The sequence below is a fragment of the Pteropus medius genome, unplaced genomic scaffold (assembly GCF_902729225.1).
Source record: "Pteropus medius unplaced genomic scaffold, Ma_sr-lr_union100, whole genome shotgun sequence".
NCBI classification, from domain to species: Eukaryota; Metazoa; Chordata; class Mammalia; order Chiroptera; family Pteropodidae; genus Pteropus; species Pteropus medius.
The window spans coordinates 16709552-16733344 of NW_024347791.1; the positions used below are offsets into that span (position 1 = coordinate 16709552).

The window sequence follows — 23793 nt, forward strand, 5'->3', positions numbered from 1 at the left end:
TATTTTCTGAGATAGATGAGAGTCAAAGAAGCACTGAGTACATGAGCAGTTAAAGATTTATATTCTCTAACATCTGGAACTTTTAAAAGTGCTTTAACTTTTAAACCGTATCTGCTGAATAACAAGAATATTAGATCAATATCTTGATGCTCCATTAGTCATTCAAGTGTATTTTTTAAATGAAAGATGAATGTTTCTGGAACCCAACCAGGATCCTTGGATCATGAAGTGCAATAAATCCTTAATAAGACTAATTCCTCTAAGAGAACAGGGTGCTTATTGAATTAACAAGGTCTAGGAGATCCCTAAAAGAAACTGAAAAAGAAGAGAGGGTGGATGAAAAGCAGAGCTGAACTAGAAGTAAATACAATTGTTGGACTATATTTGCAGAGAGGCTTTAAGGTTTTCCCTTTTAAACTGCAGATAAAAGAAGCTTCAGTGATGGATATTTGCTCAGGCTCCTATTATCTTATGAGTATAATTTGCCACTTTACTCATAAGCACTACACAAAAAAAGTGATGACACACAAGGATCCTGGAAAGAAAACATATAAAAGAAAAAACAACATATTTGCCATAGCCTCTTGCCACACATGTAATGTACCCTACTGGTTCTTCCTTCTTAATATGTTTTTATTTTAGATATAAAGAATAAGGAATTTTCTTTCATCTTGTCCTTCTTTTATCTTTGTATGTTAAGAAGAAAGGATATGAAGGATATAAGTCTTGAAGCCAGAAAAATACAAAATCCTAGATAAAGTAAAGGTCATAAGTAAGCAAATAGAACATTTGGCCAACCCTTATCTTTTTATAGGTACATTTTACTTATAGATGGGCCTATTATATGCACCTATCTTATCTATGTGTCCTTCTCGGAAAAGGTGTACAATCTGAAAAAAAATAATACCATGCTGAACTGAAGGATAATGGAGAAAAACAAATCTCTCAACAAGTGTGAATTATGGAAATAATTTTCATACCTTCTGCGAATTCCTTTTGAAAAAGTTACTTGAGAATGTACTCCAGTAAAAGGGAAAAAATGAATCTTAAAAAGAGGAAGATATGGGATCAAAAAAATCCTTCTCAGTAGAGCACTGAAAATAAACTAATTTTTATAAATAAGAACGGGAAGTGAGAAGACTTTTAGAAGAATGTCTATAAGAAGAAAATAAATATATTTTACCAAATAGTAAGATAAATAATCACAGTGATGGGAATAAAAATACATGTGTCCTTCTTGACAAGAAATAATGAAGGTAATTAAAATTCTAGAAAATGCAAAAGCTGTATAGGAAAGTACAATGTAAACATGAAACAACATGAAATGTAGTGTGATTTTGAGAAATGGAGAGTAAGAATCTGTTTGATCTAGACACTAGAAAATTCTATTTCAAGCAATATAGATTAGTGACATAGAAATACATTTCCTATTTCCACTTTGGTTCTTTATGAACAATACTTATATCATCACATATGTTCTATTATTTTTACTAGTTTAAAAATTTTAGATTCAAACTATAGAGTAAGCATTTCAAGATACGAATATAGTTAAAAAATAGAATGTAAATATACTTGAAAAGGTCAAATGAGTGAGAAAGTTTACAGATTTTAGGAGATAGAGAAAGGAGAGGATAGATAGAAGGAAGTATAGGGTTCCAAATTTTCTTACCTTAAATAATGAGAGAAATATTGATGGATATAGAAACAGAGATTAGATTATTCAAAGTCAAAAAGATAACCAACAAAAGAAATATTAGTAATCTCAAGAGCTCATAATGAAAAATAATAGTTAAAATTCACTAATGGCGAAGTAAAAAAATATGGATGGTGCAAGATAAATTTTTAGCTTTCGAGATAGAGTGAAAAAATTAACATCTAAAGTTAATAAGTCATGAAAAAGAGATATAACCATGTTGTTGAAATATATGGAGGTAACCAAAAAAGAACTACAAATAGAATCATACTAAAAGTATTATCTCTGGGGAGAAGGCATCAAAGGTGGAGTAGGAGGTGGGAAAGTTAAAATGTTAATTTTATAACTTTCTGTACTTTTTGAACTATTTTCCTTATCAAATGAATACATTATTTTTATTACTTAAAAAAGGTAAAACATTTTCTAATGACTAGCTTATCATTCTGTTCAATGATGTTATCTCAAAGTGCATTCTTACTAAGGATAAAATGAACATACCGCTGCAGGTAATAGTGAAAGATGCAGCAATGCCAAATGAATGCTATAATTACTATTATAATGAGTAGAAGCATCAGGAATCCAAACATGTCAACTGAAATGTATGAAAAGAAATAGATTTTAAGTTAACAGAAAATGAATAATTTCTTATATTTTCATCTTTTCTAGTATTATGCAGCCTGTCTTAAGTACAAATTCAGTAGTTATTGAAAATGATACAATAAAATATATCACATACTCAATAAAACTACCATTAACACAACAATCACTAACATTTGAAAATAATCTGGGTTGCTAAAAAAGTATCATTATCTCCAAATTGGTAAACTATTAGGCCACTGGCTATTTTGTCCTTTATCTCTAAACTCACTCCAAGCAATATCTCAACAGATATCTCTTTTTTATCTCATATTTTATCATATTTTATCTCAACAGATCAAATAGCAGTTCCCTTAGGTTGCATTCAGGTTTCTATACATAGCAGGGGATGGTTTGTTGTTTGAGTTTCAGCAGGTTCCTTATCAAAGAGACAACAAATGCTTGCTGGGAAAGATTTCTAGCACTTATAGACTTCTCTCCCCTATCCCTGTACTATGTGAAATTATAAGGGCAGAACATGAAATATTCATACTAAATATATGAACTGTTACTTGTTTATAAGCTCTTTGCTACAAACAATTATGACTTAAATATACCTGTTAGTACCTGAAGAAAACAGGAACTTGAGGGCAAAATTAATATTTTTTCACTTCAATTAAGAAAAAAAATAGAAAACTGGTTGTTCTAGATTGGGTTTTCTCATACCGTTAGGCTTTCCCTGGAAAGCCGTTTGTTTCAACTTTTTTTGAAAACTTCTTAAAAGGTTCTAGTACATTTCTCTGCCTTGGTAGCTACCGTATAACAAATAAAATATATAACATTATAGATATAATTTAAAGATTCTTGTATGACGGAAATTTGTTTAGTCCTAGGGAGTCATTGTCTTGAATGATATTCCCAGTACAAAATATATTATCTGAGGAATATAAGTTATAGTAATGCTACTGGGCTCCATATGTCCTCCCTAGGACTAGTTTATGCGAAACTCCTGGAGTGTCTAAAACACCATAAAAATGCAACCCACCATTCCCTGGGTTATGGTTATCATACTTCAGAGTACTTTAGAGATGAAATTTAAAGTATTTAAGAACTGGCATGGTAAGGCACCCACCAGTCAGAATGAATGCTGACCTAGTTGAACCAACAGTGGCTGGAAAGACCAAGTACCAGGCTGTGTTAGTGGAAACACCAATGAACAGACCTGCTATATTTTAATAAAGCGAATATAATTTATAATTCTTCAAATGTAGCAAATCGCTTGTATTTGCAAGTCGATCAAAAAAAAGGTACATAAAAATTTAAATAGGGACAACTCACCTTTACAGTTTAACCAATATACAGAACTGAATCGACACCCGAAATACGTCAAACAAAATTTTTTGCAAGTCTTTTCTTCGCTGCACCAAATGCACTGTTTTGGAAAGAAAAAAAATAAAACTAGTGTCCAAGTATAATAACCACAATTCCAGTAAGTTGTTATTGCTAGTTCATTAAGTATTCAATAAATAACAGCTATCGTCATCATCACCATCATCATTTTAGTAGTAGTAGTAGTAGTAGTAGTTGCTGTTGGTGGTCTGCCCAGATCTCCTCCATTCGACCCATGCATCCAAACCCCAGCTGCAGTGAGTATTGGCTGCCAGTGGCTCAAGCTGCCCTTCTGAATTGTCCTAAATGGATTGGGACTACTTTGCTTGTGAGGTAATTTCCCCCCTGCCAGTAACTGACTAATATATGGAGTTCCAAACAGTGGGCATCCTTGCCTCAAGGCAGGTTGAGCCTGGGGCAGCCAGATTGGTTACCAGTAATTCACTGCTTGACCAGGGAAACTCAACAGAATATCTACACATGATTCACACTCTCTGCGATTCCAGACTTAGAGCTGGGGTCGGGGGAGGGGAGGACTGACAATGACTTTAGGTAAGTATAATTTTAGCTGAGGGTTAGTGGCGTTATTTTCCAGGAACATTTTTTTTTAATGTTGGAATGGGGAAAATAAAATGTACATGTCCTGAAAAGTCAAAGGGTGAAATACAGTAGACAAAGGCAGTTTACCTTTTTACTCTCTCTCTTCCCAGTTTGTGTAACCACCCTTCTTCTTCGGGCAACTACACTCTCTTTCCTCTGTGGACCTCTTCTAATTCTACATGGTTCTGCAGCTATCCAGTCAGCTTGGCACCACTACTTCCCTACTACTGGAATCACCTGACCCAGGCAGTGGTATTCAGCGTAGCTCATCCCTCTGGCCTGGTAACTAGTGCTAGACATAGGACCCAAATCAGGCCAGTTAGAATCTACTCTGGAGTTGTATACAGACATTGGGAGAGATCTACTGGGGGCCAGCCTCTTCCCTAGCAATGTGGAAAAGGTCCATTTGCCATAGAAGAAAATGAGGTCAATACACAGAGGGAGGCAGAACTGAAAGATGAAAAGAAAGGAAATGGAAATAACATCCTTTAGGATTCAGCTGTGTATGAAACCAAGGCCACCCCGATGTCCCAATTCTGTGAGTCAATAAATCACCCTTCTTATTAAATTAGGTTGAGTTGGGTTTCTGACACTTACTACAAAAAGATTTGACTAATACCTTCAGTAAATCTAAAAAGTCTTCGAAGAACAGAACTTTACATTACCCAGAGGAACAGTATAATATAGTCAACATCCCTAAATTGGTAATGTAAAATTTAAGACAAATTACATGGATTTTTTTTCTTATAGGAAGACAACCTATGTAAATTACATGGATTTACATGGATTTATTTCTTATTGGAAGACAACCCATGTAAATACAAAGCCATGACAACCTCAGTCTCTTAAGAGAATGACAACTGAGAAGTCAGCCAAAAGACTTTAGAAGAATGGTTTATGTTTCTCCATGAAAAAAACTAGAGTATTTGTTTTAGGGTAGAACTCTGTGTAAATAAGTTTATATGGACATCAAAATTGATATTTTTATAAGCAAATATTATTAAAATTGAAAATACAGCAAGGGAGGAGGTACATAAAAATATTTAGTGGTTTGTTAACATTGTATAAAACAAATGATTTATATTATGCTGCAAAAAATATTAAATAAGTGTTATTGTGCAAAGGGGGATTTTAAAGTAGTGTATGTTGAAAAGGTCAAAAGCATTTACTAGTTATTTACGTGCAAATGCTAGATTGCTTCTTATGGATTTGGTTTTGGTAAGAATGTCTTCTAACTCTAGGAAGGCTAGTCATATACTATTGAATCACAAGGAAATGTTCCAAATAGAATCTGAGGAAGGTTCCCTTACAGTTAAGAAGGATAAGCATGTAATTTATCATTCAAACTTGAATATTTGGGGGAATGAAAGGGAGTTGGTATAATAATTTCACGAAGTCAATGCTGGTGAACATCACCATCATGTAGGACAGTTCTTGGCATAACAGGTTATCTATTCATCTTTCTTATGATCCAAGAAGAACTCAAATGTTTTTGGTTACTTACTTCATGAGTTGCCATCTATAAATTCTGCACTCTCCCTGGGAGTACAGAGGTGGCAGGCACTGTCACTGAAAGACTGGTGTCCTTCTAATTCTTGGGAGGAGAGGGGATCTTTTTCCAAAAGATGATACCCTGATTCTGTGTTGAATGGGTGAAATTATCCCTTAGTTTGTTCCTATGAGGTACTGGGAATATATTAAAAATTGCACTCAAATATATGTATCCCTGAAGAAGGGCACGTTTGGGATCCCGTAGTAGAAGCCTCACAGTGTCCCTGGCTTTACTTCTCCATGCCCTATAGTTTAACAATAAATTGTCCCTAGTGGCTTGGAACGTCTTGGAACATCTCCTGCCATAGAAAGTGCCCTGAAATGGCTTGACTCAGAACTTGGAACGTTCCTTGCCACAGACGGTTGTCCTAAAACTTATGATTAATGCCTTTATGCTTACTGATCACAATCTTGGTATAGCATTCTTTCCAGACCACTCCCATCTTTGTTCCTGGGTTGCTGACACCACCGGATGACCACATTGCCAGAGGAACAGCTCTGTGAAGCATAACAGACTCCCTGGAACTGTCATGCAGCCCCTGGAATAATGCCCAGATTTTCTCTTAAATACCCTAAGCCAGACTGAGAAAGGAAGGCAGTTTTGAAGGTGTTAACCTGCAGCCTTCTCAGATCACCTGTGCACTGACAATAAATGCTTATTCTAAATATCCCAACTCCTGTGCCAGTCTTTTGGCTGAGCAGCACAGGCAGCACTAGCCCTGGACTCAGTTGCCCTCCAGTTTCATCCCCAGAATTGCCATAATGGCTTAAGTTTGTACATTTTTTAAGATAAAATTTTCTACCTTGCTACCTTATAGAGTATATTAAATATAATTTAACCTTCTAATGGCTCAAGCATTAATTTAATTCAATAGTCATTGAATACTGCCATGTGCTGAGAAATATGTGAGGTGTTAGAGATACAAAGATGAATAAAATATGTATTTTGTCCTTAGGGAACTGAGAATGGGAGAAAGAGGAACATGCAAACAATTTACATATATTACAACTCAAAAATACACATATTCAAGATCCAAAGCAAAGATATAGGGGAATTGGAGGGAATATTTTTCTTCCTTTAAGGAGAGAGTAAGAATGGTTAAGGATGGGTAAGAAATGGCAGAAATTTTATCAGTTTGGGGAATAAAGTTTGCAACTAGAGGCTCTAAAAATACATATAAAATCAGAGACAAAGTCATCTGTTGAGAATGAGTGAGTATAGGATAACATTGGAACTTTAAGAATCGTAACAAAGTTTTGAAATTGCTGCTGTGGGAAATTTTAGGAAATGTTGCTAACCATGGGCAAAGTAATGAATAGTATTTGGGCTCAGGTGAGACTCGAAATTGTGAATCTGTAGTTGCACCAGTGTAGACTGATGCAATAAGCTCTGGCAGCAATAGGCTAATAATGCATAGCAAATGAAAATATAGACCAAATGACCAATCAGGGCTGGGGAATGCGGATCCAACACACAGTCAAAGATAAGAGGGTGAGACATTAAAGCAGTGATGGCTTTTGCAACCCCAAATAAAATAATGGGTCTAGGCAAAGATCATCAAGTCTGTTAACATCACAACATGCTAGACAACAGACATTACTTGCCTCCTAATGAAAGCCTTCTGCTTGAAATATTCCTGCCAAAAAATTAAACTGAATCTGATCAAGCCTCCGTATCTAATAATTAGCTTACAAGAACAGGAGAACAGGGAAAAGAGGAAGATGATAAAGCACATCATGGAGATGTGACCAGCAAGATCAGACTGTGGGAAACCCAATAGGACAAACAATTTGATTTCTCCAACAAGCAACTTGCAATAAAGAAAAAAAGAGAGAGAGAGAGAGAGAGAGAGAGAGAGAGAGAGAGAGAAGTAGCACATAAATATAAAGAGATTTAATGGATATATCAGCCAATTGCAATGTATGGACTTGATTCAAAAGAACTTTAAAAATGATAAGACAAGAGAAATGTGATTATTTCTTGGATGCTTGATAATATAAAGAAGTTACTGTTAATTTTAAGTGAAATAAAGGACTCATAATATTTTAAAGCAAAGTCTTTAACTTATATATGTATATATATATGGGTGTGTGTGTGTAGAGAGAGAAAGAGATTTGCAAATAAAATGATATGGTATCTATATCATTATCTGCTTCAAAATAATCCATTCTGGGATAGGATTGAAATAAGATTGGCCAAGATGGGTCTTGGGGGTATCAAGTTTTAATATACTGTTTTCTTTGTTTTCATGTTTGAAATTTTCCAAAGAAAGAAAGGTGTCCATTCATGTGAACAGCCATGAGAAGTCCCAGGAAGGAAAGGAATCCAAGGAGAAGGCCAATCGGCTGAAGGAAAAATGAAAGATGAAAGATTATAAAGAACTAGAAGATGGTCTTGTCTTGCCGGGGCCAAAAAGTAGGTGCAAATTAAAGAAATGAAAATACAAGAGCCATTGTGGATTGTGCAGGGTTGAGGGTGTGGCCATGCAAGTGACTTCCTAATGCACAGAGCTGAGGAAGTCAGGACACTGCAAGCCCCAGTGTGTCTGGGCCGTTGCCAAGTATGGAAAGCACATAAGGCTATGGTAGGAATTGGGTGGAGAAGTCCAGGAGCCCCGAGTTCAGGGCCTCATTAAAGCAGAGTAATGGACTAAATGAAGATAGTAGGGGCACAGGGTGGTACATCCAGATCACTATGACAGATATCAATTACTGGATTCTGCCCTTTTTAAATTGGTGATATCGCATCTCCTGTCTTTGGCATTGTCAGTTCTCCAATACTGGTTAGAGCAGAATGGTTTTGAGAGGTTGCTGCAAAGCTCTCTAACACCATTTCCCTCATTACTATGGCATTTCTGCTTTCTTCCAAATTCGAAGTGAAGAACAATGATGTCAGACTTCTAATCATCAGAGAAGGGGACCTTAGCTACATTGTGATTAAGGAACAGTGTGTTATCCTTTCTAGTCTTTAGGAAACAGAGTAGCAAGGAACTTTTCACTACATCTCAAAGAGCTTATCTTTCCTTGACTTGAAAAATTTCTTCCCAAAGTCAGNAAAAAAAATCTTAGAATAATTTTTCAAATTAAGTTCTATTGAATATTACTTCCACTTACTACCCTTGAAGTCTCCAAGGGAAAAGCTGAGTGGAGGAAAAGGCAAGATAAATAAGAAAGATCCTATTCCTTCAGCTATGTTGAGGACAGCGGGCCTCAGGCTTACTTCAAGAGGCAGGAGCAGGGAAACAAAAGGTACATGACATAGCCACCATTCTCCAAATTCTACTTGCTTTCCACAGATTAATTGTTAATTTAAGTTTTTATTTTGGAATAATTTCAGATTTATAGAAAAATTGCAAATAATTTATAAAGGGACTTTCTGTATACCCTTCACCCAGTTTCCCCATTGTTAACATCTTACATTATTGTAACACACTTATCAAAACTAAGAAACCAACAATAATACATTGCTTTTAACTAAACCCCGGATTTTATTAGGGTTTTATCAGTTATTATTCTAATGCTCCTTTTCTGTTTCAAGATCCAGGATACCATATTGCATTTAGATGTCATGTCTCCTTTGGTCAGTGACAGTTTCTCAGCCTGTTCTTGTTTTTCACTACCTTGAGAGTTTTGAGGAGTGTAGGTCAAATATATTATAGAATGTCCCTCAATTTGAGTTTGTCTGATGTTTTTCTCACAATTAGATCGAGTATGGGTTTTAGGGAAGAACACTGCAGAGGCAAAGTCCCCTCCTCATCACAACATGTCAGAATGTATGTGATATTAACACGGTTTTTGTTTAACTTTTATATATTTAAATACATTCGAGAAAGTTGAAGCCAAAGGGCTGCTGCTAGCACTAGTTGAAGACACAGAGCATGTTTGTGTGAACTGGGAAAAGGTGCACTTTTTTAATGACCAATTAGAGAAATGCTCACCTTTCCTGGGCAGCCACAGGCAGAAACTTGGCCTAACGGGAAGTATAAGCTAGCCTTCACCCTCCAGTTATATGAAATCCTTATTAAACAATTTATAAACATAAACAGTTATTTGTAAACAATTTTAAATGATTAACGTCAAAAACATGGCGGAGTGAGAGACATCCTCGGATCTCTCCCCTTGAAACAACAATAAGCTGAACATCTAAAACTCAACAAAAAACACCCAAACTGCATACCAGCACTTCTAAGCATAGGATCTGCATCTAATAGCTACCACAGGTCAGAATCTCAGGTGTAGGGTAATGAACTGGGAGAAATAAAGAAGCTGCTTCTTGCACCCACTGGAGCTCCCTACAGGAGAAGGGGAGGGGAGAAGGAGCAGCGAGTTCCCTGAACAGCCTTGTCTGGGAGAGTAGTGAATGCCACACAGCCAGCAACAGGGCTCAGTCATCAGGGCAGAAAGCAGAGGAGTAGAGATGTCAGAGAAGCAGGACAGCAGAGAAACAACAGTTGATTGTTACCAGCTGCAGTTACAAAACTGAAGTTGAGCCACAGCCCACATCCCCCAACCCAAAAGGTCCCTTCCCCCATATCCTCCGAGACCAAACACTGTGCAGCCCCAGGGGAATCTGAGTAAATGCTGCCGAAACTGATGCTAACACTGACAGGAACTGAGACTGAGGGTAGTGAGTGTGATTAAACATCTATAAGGAAAAAAAGGCATTATTAAGCCTTTATATAAAGTAGGGGTCCAAGAGGTCTAGACTCTACCTACTGAAAACCAAAAGAAAAATGCCTTCTTTGCAAGAGGCTAAAGAGAGACATTTATATTATAAATCTTCTTTCTAGAAAAAAAAACTGGATACACTTCCATTAATGCCCAGGAGGAGAAATAGTCCATTAAATACCATGAACAACCAAGGTGACAAGGCATCTCAGAAAGAAAGAGAAAAATCTCCAGAAAATAAGATTACAGACACAGAAATATGCGACTTAAATGACAGAGAATTCAGAATGGTAGTTCTGAAAAAACTCAGTGAGATCCTAAACGATTCATATCAACAATTTCAGGAATTGAAAAAAACAACTAGATGAGCAGAATGAGTTCTTTAGCAAGGGGATCGAAACCCTCAAAAAGAACGAAATCGAACTTCTGGAGATAAAAAACACACTGCAAGAGTTGAAAAATGAAATAGCAAGCTTGGGAAATAGAGTCAACCAAATGGAGGAAAGGATTAGTGATATCGAAGACAGAAATCTAGAAATAAATCAGAAAGAAGAAGAGAGAAACCGAAGAATGAAAAATAATGAAAGAGAAATACAAGAACTAGCTGATTCTATCAGGAGAGGAAACATAATAATAATGGGCATTATTGAAGATGAGGAAAAGAAGCAGGGATTAGAAAGCATTTTCAGACAAATAGTGGATGAGAATTTCCCAAATCTAAGGAATGAGCTGGAGCTTAGAATTCAAGAAGTCAACAAAACACTCAATTATCTCAACCCAAAAAAGCCTTCACCAAGACACATTGTACTAAAATTATCAAAAATCAACAACAAAGACAGAATTCTCAGGGCACCCAGGAAGAAGAAAGCAGTAACTTTTAAAGGAAAACCTATTAGATTACTGTCGAACTTCTCAGCACACATCTTACAAGCCAGAAAAAAGTGGAACCAATATTCAAACTATTAAATGAAAGGAACTACCAGCCTAGAATAATGTATTCAGCTAAGCTCTCCTTTAGATACGAAGGAGAAATAAAGACCTTTCCAGACATACAAAAATTGAGGGAATTCTCCACTACAAGGCCTGCATTACAGGAAATACTGAAAGAGGTCAGCTCACCTAAAACAAAATGACAAAGAAAAAATACATAATTAGGAGTAAGTTGACAAACAGGCTGATAGAAACAGAGAAGTGTAACCCTTATTAAGAATAGGGCATTATAAGTTTAAAAATAAGAGATTCGCTAGATAGTAATGAACGTTCAGCATATATAGGGACAAACTGAGACAATAATGACTGAAAAGAGGAGGAGATCCAAATTCACAAAGGGGAGTGGAGATAAGGCACACGCAGAAGAAAATGGATGACTGTATATATATAACTGTTCTTTACATATTCATAATTGTAACCACATGCCAAAGATTCAGAACTGAAGTATATAATATAAAACAAGGACTAGAGGGAACACCCACAAAAGACAACCAAAATAAAGAAAACAGAAACACAGGGACAAAGAAGCAATGGAAACACCGAGCTACCAGAAAGCAAATGATAAAATGGGTATAAAAAGACATCATATTTCAATAATTACCCTAAATGTTAATGGACTGAACTCACCAATAAAAAGCACAGAGTTGCAGATTGGATCAAAAAACAAAACCCAACCATATGTTGCCTCAGGCAGACACATCTCAGTTCCAAAGACAAATATAGACTCAAAATGAAAGGGTAGAAAATGATATTTCAAACAAATGGCATTCAGAGAAAAGCAGGAGTAGTGGTACTAATATCAGACGAAATAGACTTCAAAATAAAAAAGGTAAAGAAAGATATTGAGGGACACTTCATAATGATAAAGGGAATCATGCACCAAGAAGACATAACACTTATTAATATCTATGTTCCCAATCAGGGAGCCCCAAAATATGTACAGCAATTACTAACAGAAGTAAAGGGAGAAACAGACCAAAACATTATCATAGTAGGAGACCTAAATACCCCACTGTCAGATATGGACAGATCATCCAAACAGAAAATCAATAAGGAAATAACATCCTTAAATGACACATAAGACCAACTGGACATAATTGACATTCACAGAGCCTTTCATCCAAAACCATCTGCTTATACATTCTTCTCTAGTGCACATGGAACATTCTCGAGGATTGACCACATACTGGGACACAGAGATAGCCTTGACAAATATAAGAGGGTTGAAATCATACCAATCATGTTCTCTGATCATAATGCTTTGAAACTAGAGATCAACTGCAAAAAGAAAGCAGGAAGAACCATAGATATATTGAGATTAAAAAACATACTACTGAAGCATAACTAGGTCAGAGAAGAAATAAAAAGAGAGATCAAGAGATACATAGAAACGAATGATAATGATAGTATAACATATCAAAACTTTGGGAACAGGGCAAAAGTAGTCATAAGAGGAAAGTTTTATATCATTACAGGCCTACTTACAAAAACAAGAACAAGCCCAAATAAACAACCTTATGCTTCATCTTAAAAAACTAGAAAAGGAAGAAAAAATGAAGCCTAAAAGCAGAAGGAAAGAAATAATCCAAATTAGAGCAGAAATAAATGAAATTGAAAACAAAACAAAACAAAAAAACAATAGAAATAATAAATGCAACAAAGAGCTGGTTCTTTGAAAAGGTTAATAAAATTGACAACCCCCTGGCTAAACTCATGAAAGAAAAAAGAGAAAGGACACAAATAAACAAAATCAGGGATGAAAGAGGGGAAATTACAACTGACATTGCAGAAATACAAGGGATCATACAAGAATAGTATGAAAAAGTATATAACACCAAATTTAATAACCTAGAAGAAATGGACCAGTACTTAGAAAAATACCACCTTTCTAGGCTGAGTCAAGAAGAACTGGAAAATCGAAGTAGACTGATCAGCAGTATGGAAATTGAAACCATCATCAAAAACCTACCAAGAAGTAAAAGTCCAGGACCAGATGGCTTTACCAGTGAATTCTACCAAACATTCAAAGAAGATTTAATACCTATTCTCCTCAAACTCTTCTAAAAAATCGAAGAGGAAGCAATACTTCCTAACTCATTTTATGAGGCCAATATTACCCTGATACCAAAACCTTATAAGAATAACATACAAAAAGAAAACTACATACCGATAGCTCTCATGAACATAGATGCAAAAATCCTAAATAAGATACTAGTAAATCGAATACAGCAACATAGTAAAAAGATTATACACCACGATCAAGTGGGCTTCATCCCAGGGGCACAGGGATGGTTCAAAATACGCAAATTGATCAATGTGATATACCACATAAACAAATTAAAAAATAAGAATTATATGATCATATCAATAGATGCAGAAAAAGCCTTTGACAAGATACAGCATCCATTTATGATCAAAACACTTAACAAAATCACTATAGAAGGAAAGTACCTTAACACATTAAAGGCCATCTATGACAAACCCTCAGCCAACATTATTCTTAATGGTGAAAAACTAAAAACCTTCCCTCTAAGATCAGGAACAAGGCAAGGCTGTCCACTATCGCCACTGTTATTCAATATAACATTGGAGGTCCTAGCAAGTGCATTCAGGCAAGAGAAAGATACAAAAGGCATCCAAATAGGCAACAAAGAAGTCAAACTGTCACTATTTGCTAATGACATGATTCTCTATATAGAAAACTCTAAAGACTCCACAATGACACTACTAGAAACAATAAGCAAATACAATAAAGTCTCTGGATACAAAGTCAACGTTCAAAAATCCAGAGTGTTCTTATATTCTAATAATGAAGTGTCAGAAAAAGAAGTGGAAAAAAATAATTCCTTTTGCAATTGCAACAAAAAGCATCAAATACCTAGGAATATATCTAACGAAACATGTGAAGGACCTATATGACGAAAACAATAAGACCCTATTAAAAGAAATTGAAGAAGATATAAAGAATTGGAAAGATATTCCGTTTTCTTGGATTGGAAGAATCAATATAGTTAAAATGACCTTATTACCTAAAGCATTATACAGATTTAATGCAATCTCCACCAAAATCCCATCAGCATTTTTTAAAGAATACAACAAAAAAACACATCAGATTTGTATGGAAGCAAAAAAGACCCCGTATTGTCAAAGTCATTCTGAGACAAAAGAATGAGGCTGGAGGCATCACTCTGCCCGACTTCAAATTATACTACAAAGCGACAGTAATCAAAACGGCATAGTATTGGCAGCAAAACAGACACACGGACCAGTGGAACAGAATCGAGAGTCCAGAAGTAAACCCATGTTTATATGGGCAAATAATTTTCGACAAAAATGTCCAAAACATACAGTGGAGAAAAGAAAGCCTCTTGAATAAATGGTGCTGGGAAAACTGGAAAGCCACCTGCAAAAGAATGAAACTAGACTGTTGTCTATCACCGCACACCAAAATTAAATCAAAGTGGATTAAGGACCTGAATATACAACAGGAATCAATAAAATGCATAGAAAAAAACATAGGAACTAAACTCAAGGACCTTGGACTTAAAGATTTTTAATTTGACCTCAAAGGAGTGGGGAGGTAGACAGGGTAAAAGGGTAAATGGGGTCAAATATGTGGTAACAGAAAGAAATCTAACTATGGGAGGTGAACACACAGTGTAAATATATATATATATTAACCTTACTGTTAAAGTATATAGCTGAAACTTATTGTATTTGATGAATCAATGTCACCATAAAATAAATAACTAATAAATAATTGAAATAATTGTAAAAATAAAAAATAAAAATAAATTAAAAAAATTTTTAGCTAATCTTCATGATCCTCAAAGGTGGTTATTATTATCCCCACTTTACTGATAAAGAAAGCTGAGCTCAGGAGAGTGAATAACACATTCAAGTTTACTCGTTAACATGAGAGAGTATGGATATATGTCCAAGATATTTACTGTTTTGACCACAAGCACCTCTCCCTCCTCGGAAATATAACTCATCCTCTGCAGAACTGCTCCCTCCTCAGCTCTAAACATAAGAGTAGGGTGGGTAACTGCTCTCTCCTACACAAACTCCCTGATCTCAGCCAAGCATCGAAGACTGCACTCCTGAATCAACTGGGCTAATCCCAGACCACACTCATCGATTCAGGGAGAGGCAATATGACCAAGTGAGACCAATCAGAATCCTCTTCTCACAGTTTAGAAATTGGAACTTGAGGGTTAAGTGTTAGTGGAGAGCCTTTTTCTCTTTACTTGGAAAGCTGAGAGGATGTGAGCCTGGGAGTTTCCAGTGGCCCAAGAAAGGAGTTCTGAAGATGAAGCTCGTAGGAGAGAATGGAGCTGATAGAGAAAAGAAGAGAAAAGATTAGAAGAAATAGGGAGCTGGTGGTGATTCACTCATTTCTGAGGTCCACTGCATTTCTACTCTTCTCTTTTTTGCTCAAGTGAGACAAAATTACATTTCTTTTATAACTATAATCTTGGTTTCTTATTCTGCATCTAAAAATGTTCTGGTGAATAGAAAGTCCACAGCTTTGTTTTTTTCCACTGAGTCCTAATCATTTCTTTCTTCTCATTCCCATTACTTCCCCTCCCCCACCCCCGACAAATTAAAACAGGATTACTCTCTTTATGTGGTTATAAAAATGATACATGTTCAACATAAGAAATAACTATACATAAAAAAAAATCAGTTGGAATTCTACCATCCAGAGAAATTTCGATTCTTTACCTTACTTTAAGCAAACTATTTCCATGATCTGAAGGAGGATTTTGCCATCATTTCAGTTGGCTCCAACCATGAACTCTTAAGTTGCAATATTCTATTCTGACTAGAATCTTCATTCCTTTCCTTTCTCACATGCATTTTGACATCACTTAGACCTTTACTTTCCTTGACTTTTCTTCCATTGCTTTCCAAATTTGTCCCTCATGGCCTCATTATCTTCATATCAGTAAATCACCTGATCTGGATCCATCTTAGAGGTCGAGATTGAACATTTGTATAGCTAACTAGCAATCTTTTTAATAGACTTTCTTGTCCTTATTGGGTAAGCAGGCAATGCAAGAGACTGAAAAGTATACCAGGGGAGAGTGAAACCCCACCTCCTCCCAAATATCAGCACTTCTAGACCAAAGAACAGAGGGAGGCAGCTACCACAGCCCAAAGTATACTTAGAATGTGCGTGACAAATAGTCTTGGCATGTTCGCGATTAGCAGAAATAAACAAATGGATATCGACTGAAATAAAGAGAAAGCTTGGAAGCTTTGCCTCATATTTGAATTATTAAGCCTTCAATTTATTTCCTGGGAGAAATCTGTATTCTCATCTTATTCTAATATCTTATTATCTTGATTTTGAGACTTGTTTCACTGAATCTACTTCTCATTCGGTGGTTCTCTAGCTCAAAGCACTTGTGGGAAAACAGTTACGTTTTCCTCTAGGGTACATTATTTGTTATCTACATGCTATCATATACTCCTTAAATTCATTATTAATTGCATTAGCTATACAGTATTTGCATAGTTGCTATAGTGTCTATTTTCATCTTGACCACCTCACTACTGTCCTTGAGATTTTTTTTCTGAGGAACTAGTTTTATGGTATTTTATGTCCTAATAACTTGGTGATAAAGGCAGAGAACTTAGGTGAGGCTGTGCCAGATTTTGTTAGACTAGCTGGGCTCTACTCTCTTTTCTGAGGTTTTGCCATTTTCAACTGCTAGGGTTCACTCTCGCTAGTTGGAGGTGTTTCCAGCTTCCATAAAGGGGATGTCTTTGGATTGTAGATCTGTCCCTGAATCCACTGTGGCCCAAGAACCTGTGTTTCGATCAGAGTCAGGCCACTGTTCAGTTTCTGTTTCTCTTAGGTCTCCTCTGTAACCATTTCTTCTCTTGATCTTCAGAATAGGGTAAAGATATGCATCTCTCCAGATCTGGGAGTATTATTGAAAGTTGTTGGAATTTAGTGACTCACTAATTACTTCTGAGGAGTGATGGTGGCATTTGGAGCATTGCTGTGCTGTTATTCTGATCCAGAATTTTTTATTTATTTTCTTGGTTGCCACTTGCTTTTTTGGATTATGCCTTTTTATTGTATGGTTGCTCCTGGTAAAAGAATTTCTCTACATTTTAGTACTTTTTAAATTCATTCATTAGATATTGGAGAAGATTCTTAACCCAATGTTCCAAGTGCAAAATATAACTTTTTGAGATATTGCTCAATGAGGTCTCTCAAAGTCCTATGGTTGCCTGTGGGAAAGGCCTGTCACTCAAAGTCCTAGCAGTGAAGGGTTAGAATTCCTTGTCTCAGTTTTGGCAGTGAAGAAAGCAAATGTCTAAGATGCCATATCCTTATCAGATGGGAAGGTTAACTGCAACCACGAAGAGGAAACTGCCTCAGGCTAGGAAGCAAACACTCGAGAGAGGCCTAGGAAAGGCCAAACCAGGCTTTCCCTCACAAAAGGAAGCAATTTCCTCGAAATGCTGACAAGTGTTGATCGGTCCCTTTTATCTATGATTCTTGATTTGTTTTTGTTTACTCTTTTTTTGTTCTTCCTCAGCATTTAATAAAGTCTTTTGAAAAAATTCAAGTCTGACTCCAATTTGCTAGGGAACTAGGGGAAGGATTTGTTTCTAAGCGTGGCCTATGTTTTTAGGCACTGTTGGTAGGGAGGACAGGGCAGGGATGGTACTAGAACACTATTCCTCCTGGAGTACGTGTCAGGACGACCAAGGTTAAGAGAGAAATCTATGGGAAAGAGGACAACCAAGGGAAACAAGCTAGGCCTTTTGATTCAGCCTCTCCCCTCCCCCACCCTCTCAAAGAAGGGTCTTATTTCAATGCAAAGCTGAGAGATTAGGGTTTGATTTTAGTAAGGAAGACTGATTCACTTACAGATATTAACATTCTTTTAGACTCTGGAAACCAGACAGCACTAATTATTCTGTCTTATAGTCTTCATAAAAATGGCAATCTTGGCTCTACAGGGCATTTTCCAAGTAATTAAAATTTTGTCCTTATTTTATCTATATAATTCCAATTTAGGAATCAAAAAATCTTACTTCCAAGTTTATGAATTCAACTCAGCATGACTTTTGACTTTTCAAAGTTTCTACAGTTAGAGAGGGGAACGAAAGGAAGTAATTATTTCTTAGGATAAGACCCAAATTTATTAAGACCTTAAAACATTTAGAAAGACCGCGTATGGCTATTGAGTAGAATCTGATTAGAACAAAACCCAACGACTTATTCACAGCACAAAACTTATGTGCTTTACGGGTAATGAAAAAAGTGAAGGGCATAAACCTGCTTTCCCAAATTTAAAACAATTTTAATCCACTTTTCTCATTTCAGACAAGATAAATTAATTTGAGCCCAATTTAACTGAATTTTACCAAAAACAAAAGAAGCCTTTGAAAATATTTTCCCGCCTACACCAAACGGTAACTTTAAAAATGAAAATCTCAGCCTGTCAGGGTGGCACAATCGAGAGGAAATAGGGCAGCGGCGGCGCTGTGAGGCACCAACCTCTGGGCTCGGGATGGCTCACCATCATCCGCAGAATTTGTTCTCTGCTTGCCCCTGTGTCTGGAGATTTGGGAATAACTATGCTCTGAGAAGCTGATAAACAGTTGGATGAGAAAGATGGAGAGGAAAACTGGCAGGAGGATTTGGCTCCATGCCCGCAGCCAGCACATGGCTTCTGCAGCCTGGGTTCCACAGGTTCCCGGCCCGTGAGACCGCAGTGGGCCCAGGGTACCGAGTTGGACAGACGGACTCCGCTCCAGGCGCTGGGCACCGGCATAATTCGCAGAACCTGAGAACTCCTAAAGTTCTGGCCAGAACGCAGAACGTTGGAAATGCAATCCCGGTCCGCACTAGGTTCGGGCTGCCTGGTGCCCCCACCACCGGGTGCAGTTGGTCCAGTGGGCTTAATCGATACCTGCTACGCCGTGGTTTTTGGAGAAAGGCCTGGATTCTAATTTCCACCACTCGATAGTATGTAAAGCAGTTGCACCTGTCTGCGCTGCTTTCCTCAGATGTAAATGAACCTGCCAGCTACTACTCCACGCGGTGGGGTTTGTTGTGAGATTAAGCGGTGCGGTCCTGAAACTCACCGATCTTGCCCTTGAGGAGTCTATGACCCTACAGCGTGCTTTGAGCAGTTTCCCAAAGTATGACATATTTTAAATGGTACATAAATGAATGTCTTTTATTTTCATATCTATGAATTTATTTTTAATGTGTAATAGAAAAATATAACTAGTAGCTATAATGACAGGATGGCAACAATATAAACTTCTATTTTAAAAGAAATCTATGCAAAAATGTCAAGTTTAGGAACTGTAAATAGTAGTGTATGATTTAAAGGATATGACAAAATGGTGAAGGTGGTTCTGGAATGACTGGAGTTTGAGCAATGTTGCTCCAGTGTGGGGTGGGGTGGGGGAAGTGGGGCATGGAAACTTAATGACCGGGGCCTATCTTGTTTTGTTTTTCAAAAATGAATGATGCGTTGTCCCATGGCATTCCTGGCATGTCGACTGATCTAGTTAGTCTTCACCTTGAGGATTATGGACCTAGCACTGATAATAAAGGTGGAGAAGGGGAAGAACGTGCAGCATTCCAGACTGCTTTTTCTTTGCCTGTTTGCAGTGCAGAGAACAGATGAAGAGTTATCAGGTATAATACGAAAAATACTCTTATAAATCAATAAGAAAAAGACGACAAGAAAAATAATAGGAAAATGGACAAGGGATATGAAGAGTCCATCTACAGAAAAGCAAATCCAGGTAGCCAATGAATGTTAAAAATATATATATTTTAAAATATGCCAGTACTAGGAAATTGTAAGTTGAAGTCATAATGAGCTAGCAATTTGTATCCATCAGGTTGGCCAAAAAATTTTAAAACAGAGTTAACGCATATTGTTGGTGAAGATGTAAGGAAAAGCACCGTTATACCTTTTAGTGGAACTGTGAATTGTTATAGTGTCTTTGGAAAGCAACCTGGCAATAGCCATGAACATTAAAAATACATATATTCTTTATGTGCATATTTCTGTTCAGGAATCTGCCCCCTCCCCACTTCTCAGTTCTCGTAGTATAAGTGGAGTTCCAACACCTACGCTGAAAGTGGAGCCTGAACATTAGACCCGAACCAATCAGAACATGGCATTTCCTTGACCATCGTGACTGGGTCAGGGGTGGGCACATTACCTAACCTGGTCCAATCCAAGTCAATCTCAGGGCTTTTGCTAGGAATGCTGAGACAAAGATGTTTATCTTTCTCTGGATTCAAACTGAGAAGGATTTAATTCCCATAGCTGCTAAAAGCCATCTTGAGACAACGCACAGTATAGCCGTAAAAGTGCCCTGCTCAGAACATAATTGACTGTTGTTCCTCAGATTCTTCCATCATATTTATGACAAAGCCAAGCTTCTTCTTCCTATAGGCTGCTTCTAGCCAAGACTAAACATGGCAGGAGTACAAATGTAGGACGCTTCCAGTGGGAGATTTTAGCTTGAGGACTCCTTTCAATCTGATTGAAACTTTCTTATAACTGAGCTTTACTCTGAAACTCTACCAAACAAATCCTCCTTTTCCTCCCTCCACTATAGGTGTTGTACCTGTACTGATATTCGAAGGATCTCCTTACCTTCACTAGCTTCCTCCCCTTCATCTCTTCTGCTTCCCCAATAAATCTCTTGCACTTCTAATCCCATCTTGGCTGCTGATTCTTAAAGGATGGAAATGTTCTGAGAAAACATGAGGTAAGATAAAGTTTGAGACCAGTTCACTTACTATCCAATGGGTAAAGAAGATGCTACCTTGAGAAGTATGTGGAGTCTGGATAGTCCCTGAAAAGAAATGACAGCTGTACTGCTAAAAATTTCACTAGTGGCGAAATGTTTTCTGCCTAGGAAAATGAACTAGTGGAGGGGGATGGCCTGGTAGATATAATAATTCAATCATTTGAAAGAGATAGGGAGCGGTGCCTATACAAGGACAACAAAATTGGTTGATTATAGCGTTGTATTGATGCCCTCCATAGGGCTAATGAGAAACCAAGGGCCACTGACTAGCAGTTGAAGACTAAGTATGAAATCCAGAGGACCTCTTTAGTAGCCCTTATCCCCTACAGTGGAAGAGTAGACACAGATAAGCAGCAGGCTGAGGACCTGACTGTTAAAGAGCTCCAGAGATATTTATGTGCCCATCAGGCAGGTCTTATGCTGGAATCGGAGCTGTGGTTGGGAAAACACGGGGCCCTGAAACATGGCTTCTGTGTTTAAGTGTCACCAGCCGGCCTTTATTACTTTAGGAACCTCATTATCCTTATGGATATCAATGAGCCCAGCTTCTACTGTCAATTTTAGTCTGTAAAGAAGATATAGTGAACTTCTTAGTGATGCTGGCGCCCTTTTTATCAGCACATTCCTGATGGCCTTGATGAATAGATGGATGCTTCTGAGGATGTAATATTGACTCTGCCTATCCCTCTGAAATCTCAGAGCTTGCAGAGTTGGCTTCCCTGCATGCTAGAAAATAAGCGTGTCTCGATAGGTGCCTCATAGGAGCTACCTCTGCCTCTTCTCCTGGCTTGTAGGCCAATAACTAGAGTTAACTCTCAGTAGAATCCAGGTGGGGACATGCTGGGCCTGATAAGAGAGAAAAAAAATTATATTCCAAAGCATACTTCTTATCTTGCATTGGCAAGAGTCAATGAATACCACTGATACTGAATTTTAAGGGTACTTGGTCGAGGGGCTAGACTGTTAAACTGGATAAGCAAATTTTCATCAACTTAGGGGTACTTTTGTAAGATATAGGATTTAATACCCTGGCAAGACCTCAGGGGTTGCGGGCAAACTCATTGTTACTGTGGCTCTTAGAAGCCTGAAGAAAATGATGGCCAACACTGAGGTAAGCAGAAATGCCTGAGTTGCCCAGGTAGGAGGAGGGGAAAGAATAAAAAGATTAGAGAATTAGGCTTACTAAAGTAGATGTGTGAGGCCAGGAAAACCACCCGATGATTATGTTCCAAGAGAAGGTCCAGAGAAAACACTGTTCACCAAGGCCATCAGGAGTGTGATGGTAAGAAGGGCACCAATGTCACTAAGAAGTTTAGTGATGGCTCTTCAATGCAGGCCAAGACTGACAGTAGAAGTAATCATGGATCTGGGCTCGCTAATACCCAATAGAAACGATGGAGCCCCCAAAGTAATAAATGGTGGAGTGGTGGTGCTTAAGTACAAGAAGCCAAAAGGCCATAATTACCATAACAACTGTCAAAGTCAGAGAGGCAGCCTATGTAGGCTTGACCCATGGTAGGAGGCATGGTGTGGAGATGGTTAATAGAGCAAAATAGAGGGGCAGTGAGCAATGGTGTTGTTTAACATCCACAAGAAAAGGGCAAGAATAGAGGAGCGGGAGGATGAGGGTAAGCCCCAATAAAAAGTCATGATCTCTTCCAAAGTTCTTAAACTTGAACCAATTTTCAAATCCAGAACGCATTTATCGAAGGGGTGTCCACATTCTAGAAGGGACTCCATAACACTGCATCAGAAATGTACCATAATGATTCTCCCAGTCCTTCTGCAAAGGGATCTATAACATTTTACTAGGGTGACTGTACACCAGGAAAAAAGTAATGCCTGACATTTTGAAGACTTTTTGGACACAGAGCCTGAACTGACATTGATATATGGAGACCCAAATCATCACCCTGTCTAATCCTGTCTTGACATCCACTTCTCAAAGGACTCTGCCTCATAAGGGGACAGCCAGCATGAGAATTAAGGCATTTCAGGAGAAATGAGTTCCTGTTGATCCATCTGGCCAGTGGATCAGATAGATGGTCCTTGGAGTCAAATCGTTCTGAGTCTATAATTCCCCTTTTGCTTATCTAATTTGAGTTATGTTTTCCATCTCTTGAAAGGATTCTTAAACAGCAACATATCAAGACTCCTCAAAGGAGGGAAAAATGGTGGTTAACAGATTTGTGATTATTGCTCTTAAGCAAGGTCCCTGTTCTTCTTACATTTGATCTGAATATCTGCAATGAGGAAGGAGAGTATGTAAGTCTACAAATCCCATGTATAAAGCTCCTTTGTTCATAAATCAAGCTTACTCTCTTGTTCTATCTATATACACATTTCCTTATATGTGTATATATGTTACACATACACAAAATAAACAAAAAGTACCCAAATAAATAAAAAACTGTTGTGACCGAAATAACCAGGCCCAACTCGAGTGCTCTAGTCCAAGAGACAGTTTATTAGCCGGCGGCTGTCCTTGCAAAGGAGCAGCCCCGAGACGC

The 23793-nt window shown here is 37.5% G+C and overlaps 1 protein-coding gene across 1 annotated transcript in view; it reads right to left on the bottom strand.

Moving 5' to 3' along the window:
- Positions 1-1987: 1987 nt before the first annotated feature.
- The window catches only part of PTTG1IP2 (PTTG1IP family member 2), a 23549-nt gene continuing 1743 nt past the window's right edge, over positions 1988-23793 (bottom strand). Inside the window, exons 3-4 of the mRNA XM_039878138.1 lie at positions 3608-3701; positions 1988-2285 (exon numbers count right to left, since the gene is read on the bottom strand). Of these exons, the coding sequence (XP_039734072.1) occupies positions 2155-2285; positions 3608-3701 (225 nt within the window). The 3' untranslated portion in view covers positions 1988-2154. The remainder of the gene's footprint in view (positions 2286-3607; positions 3702-23793) is intronic.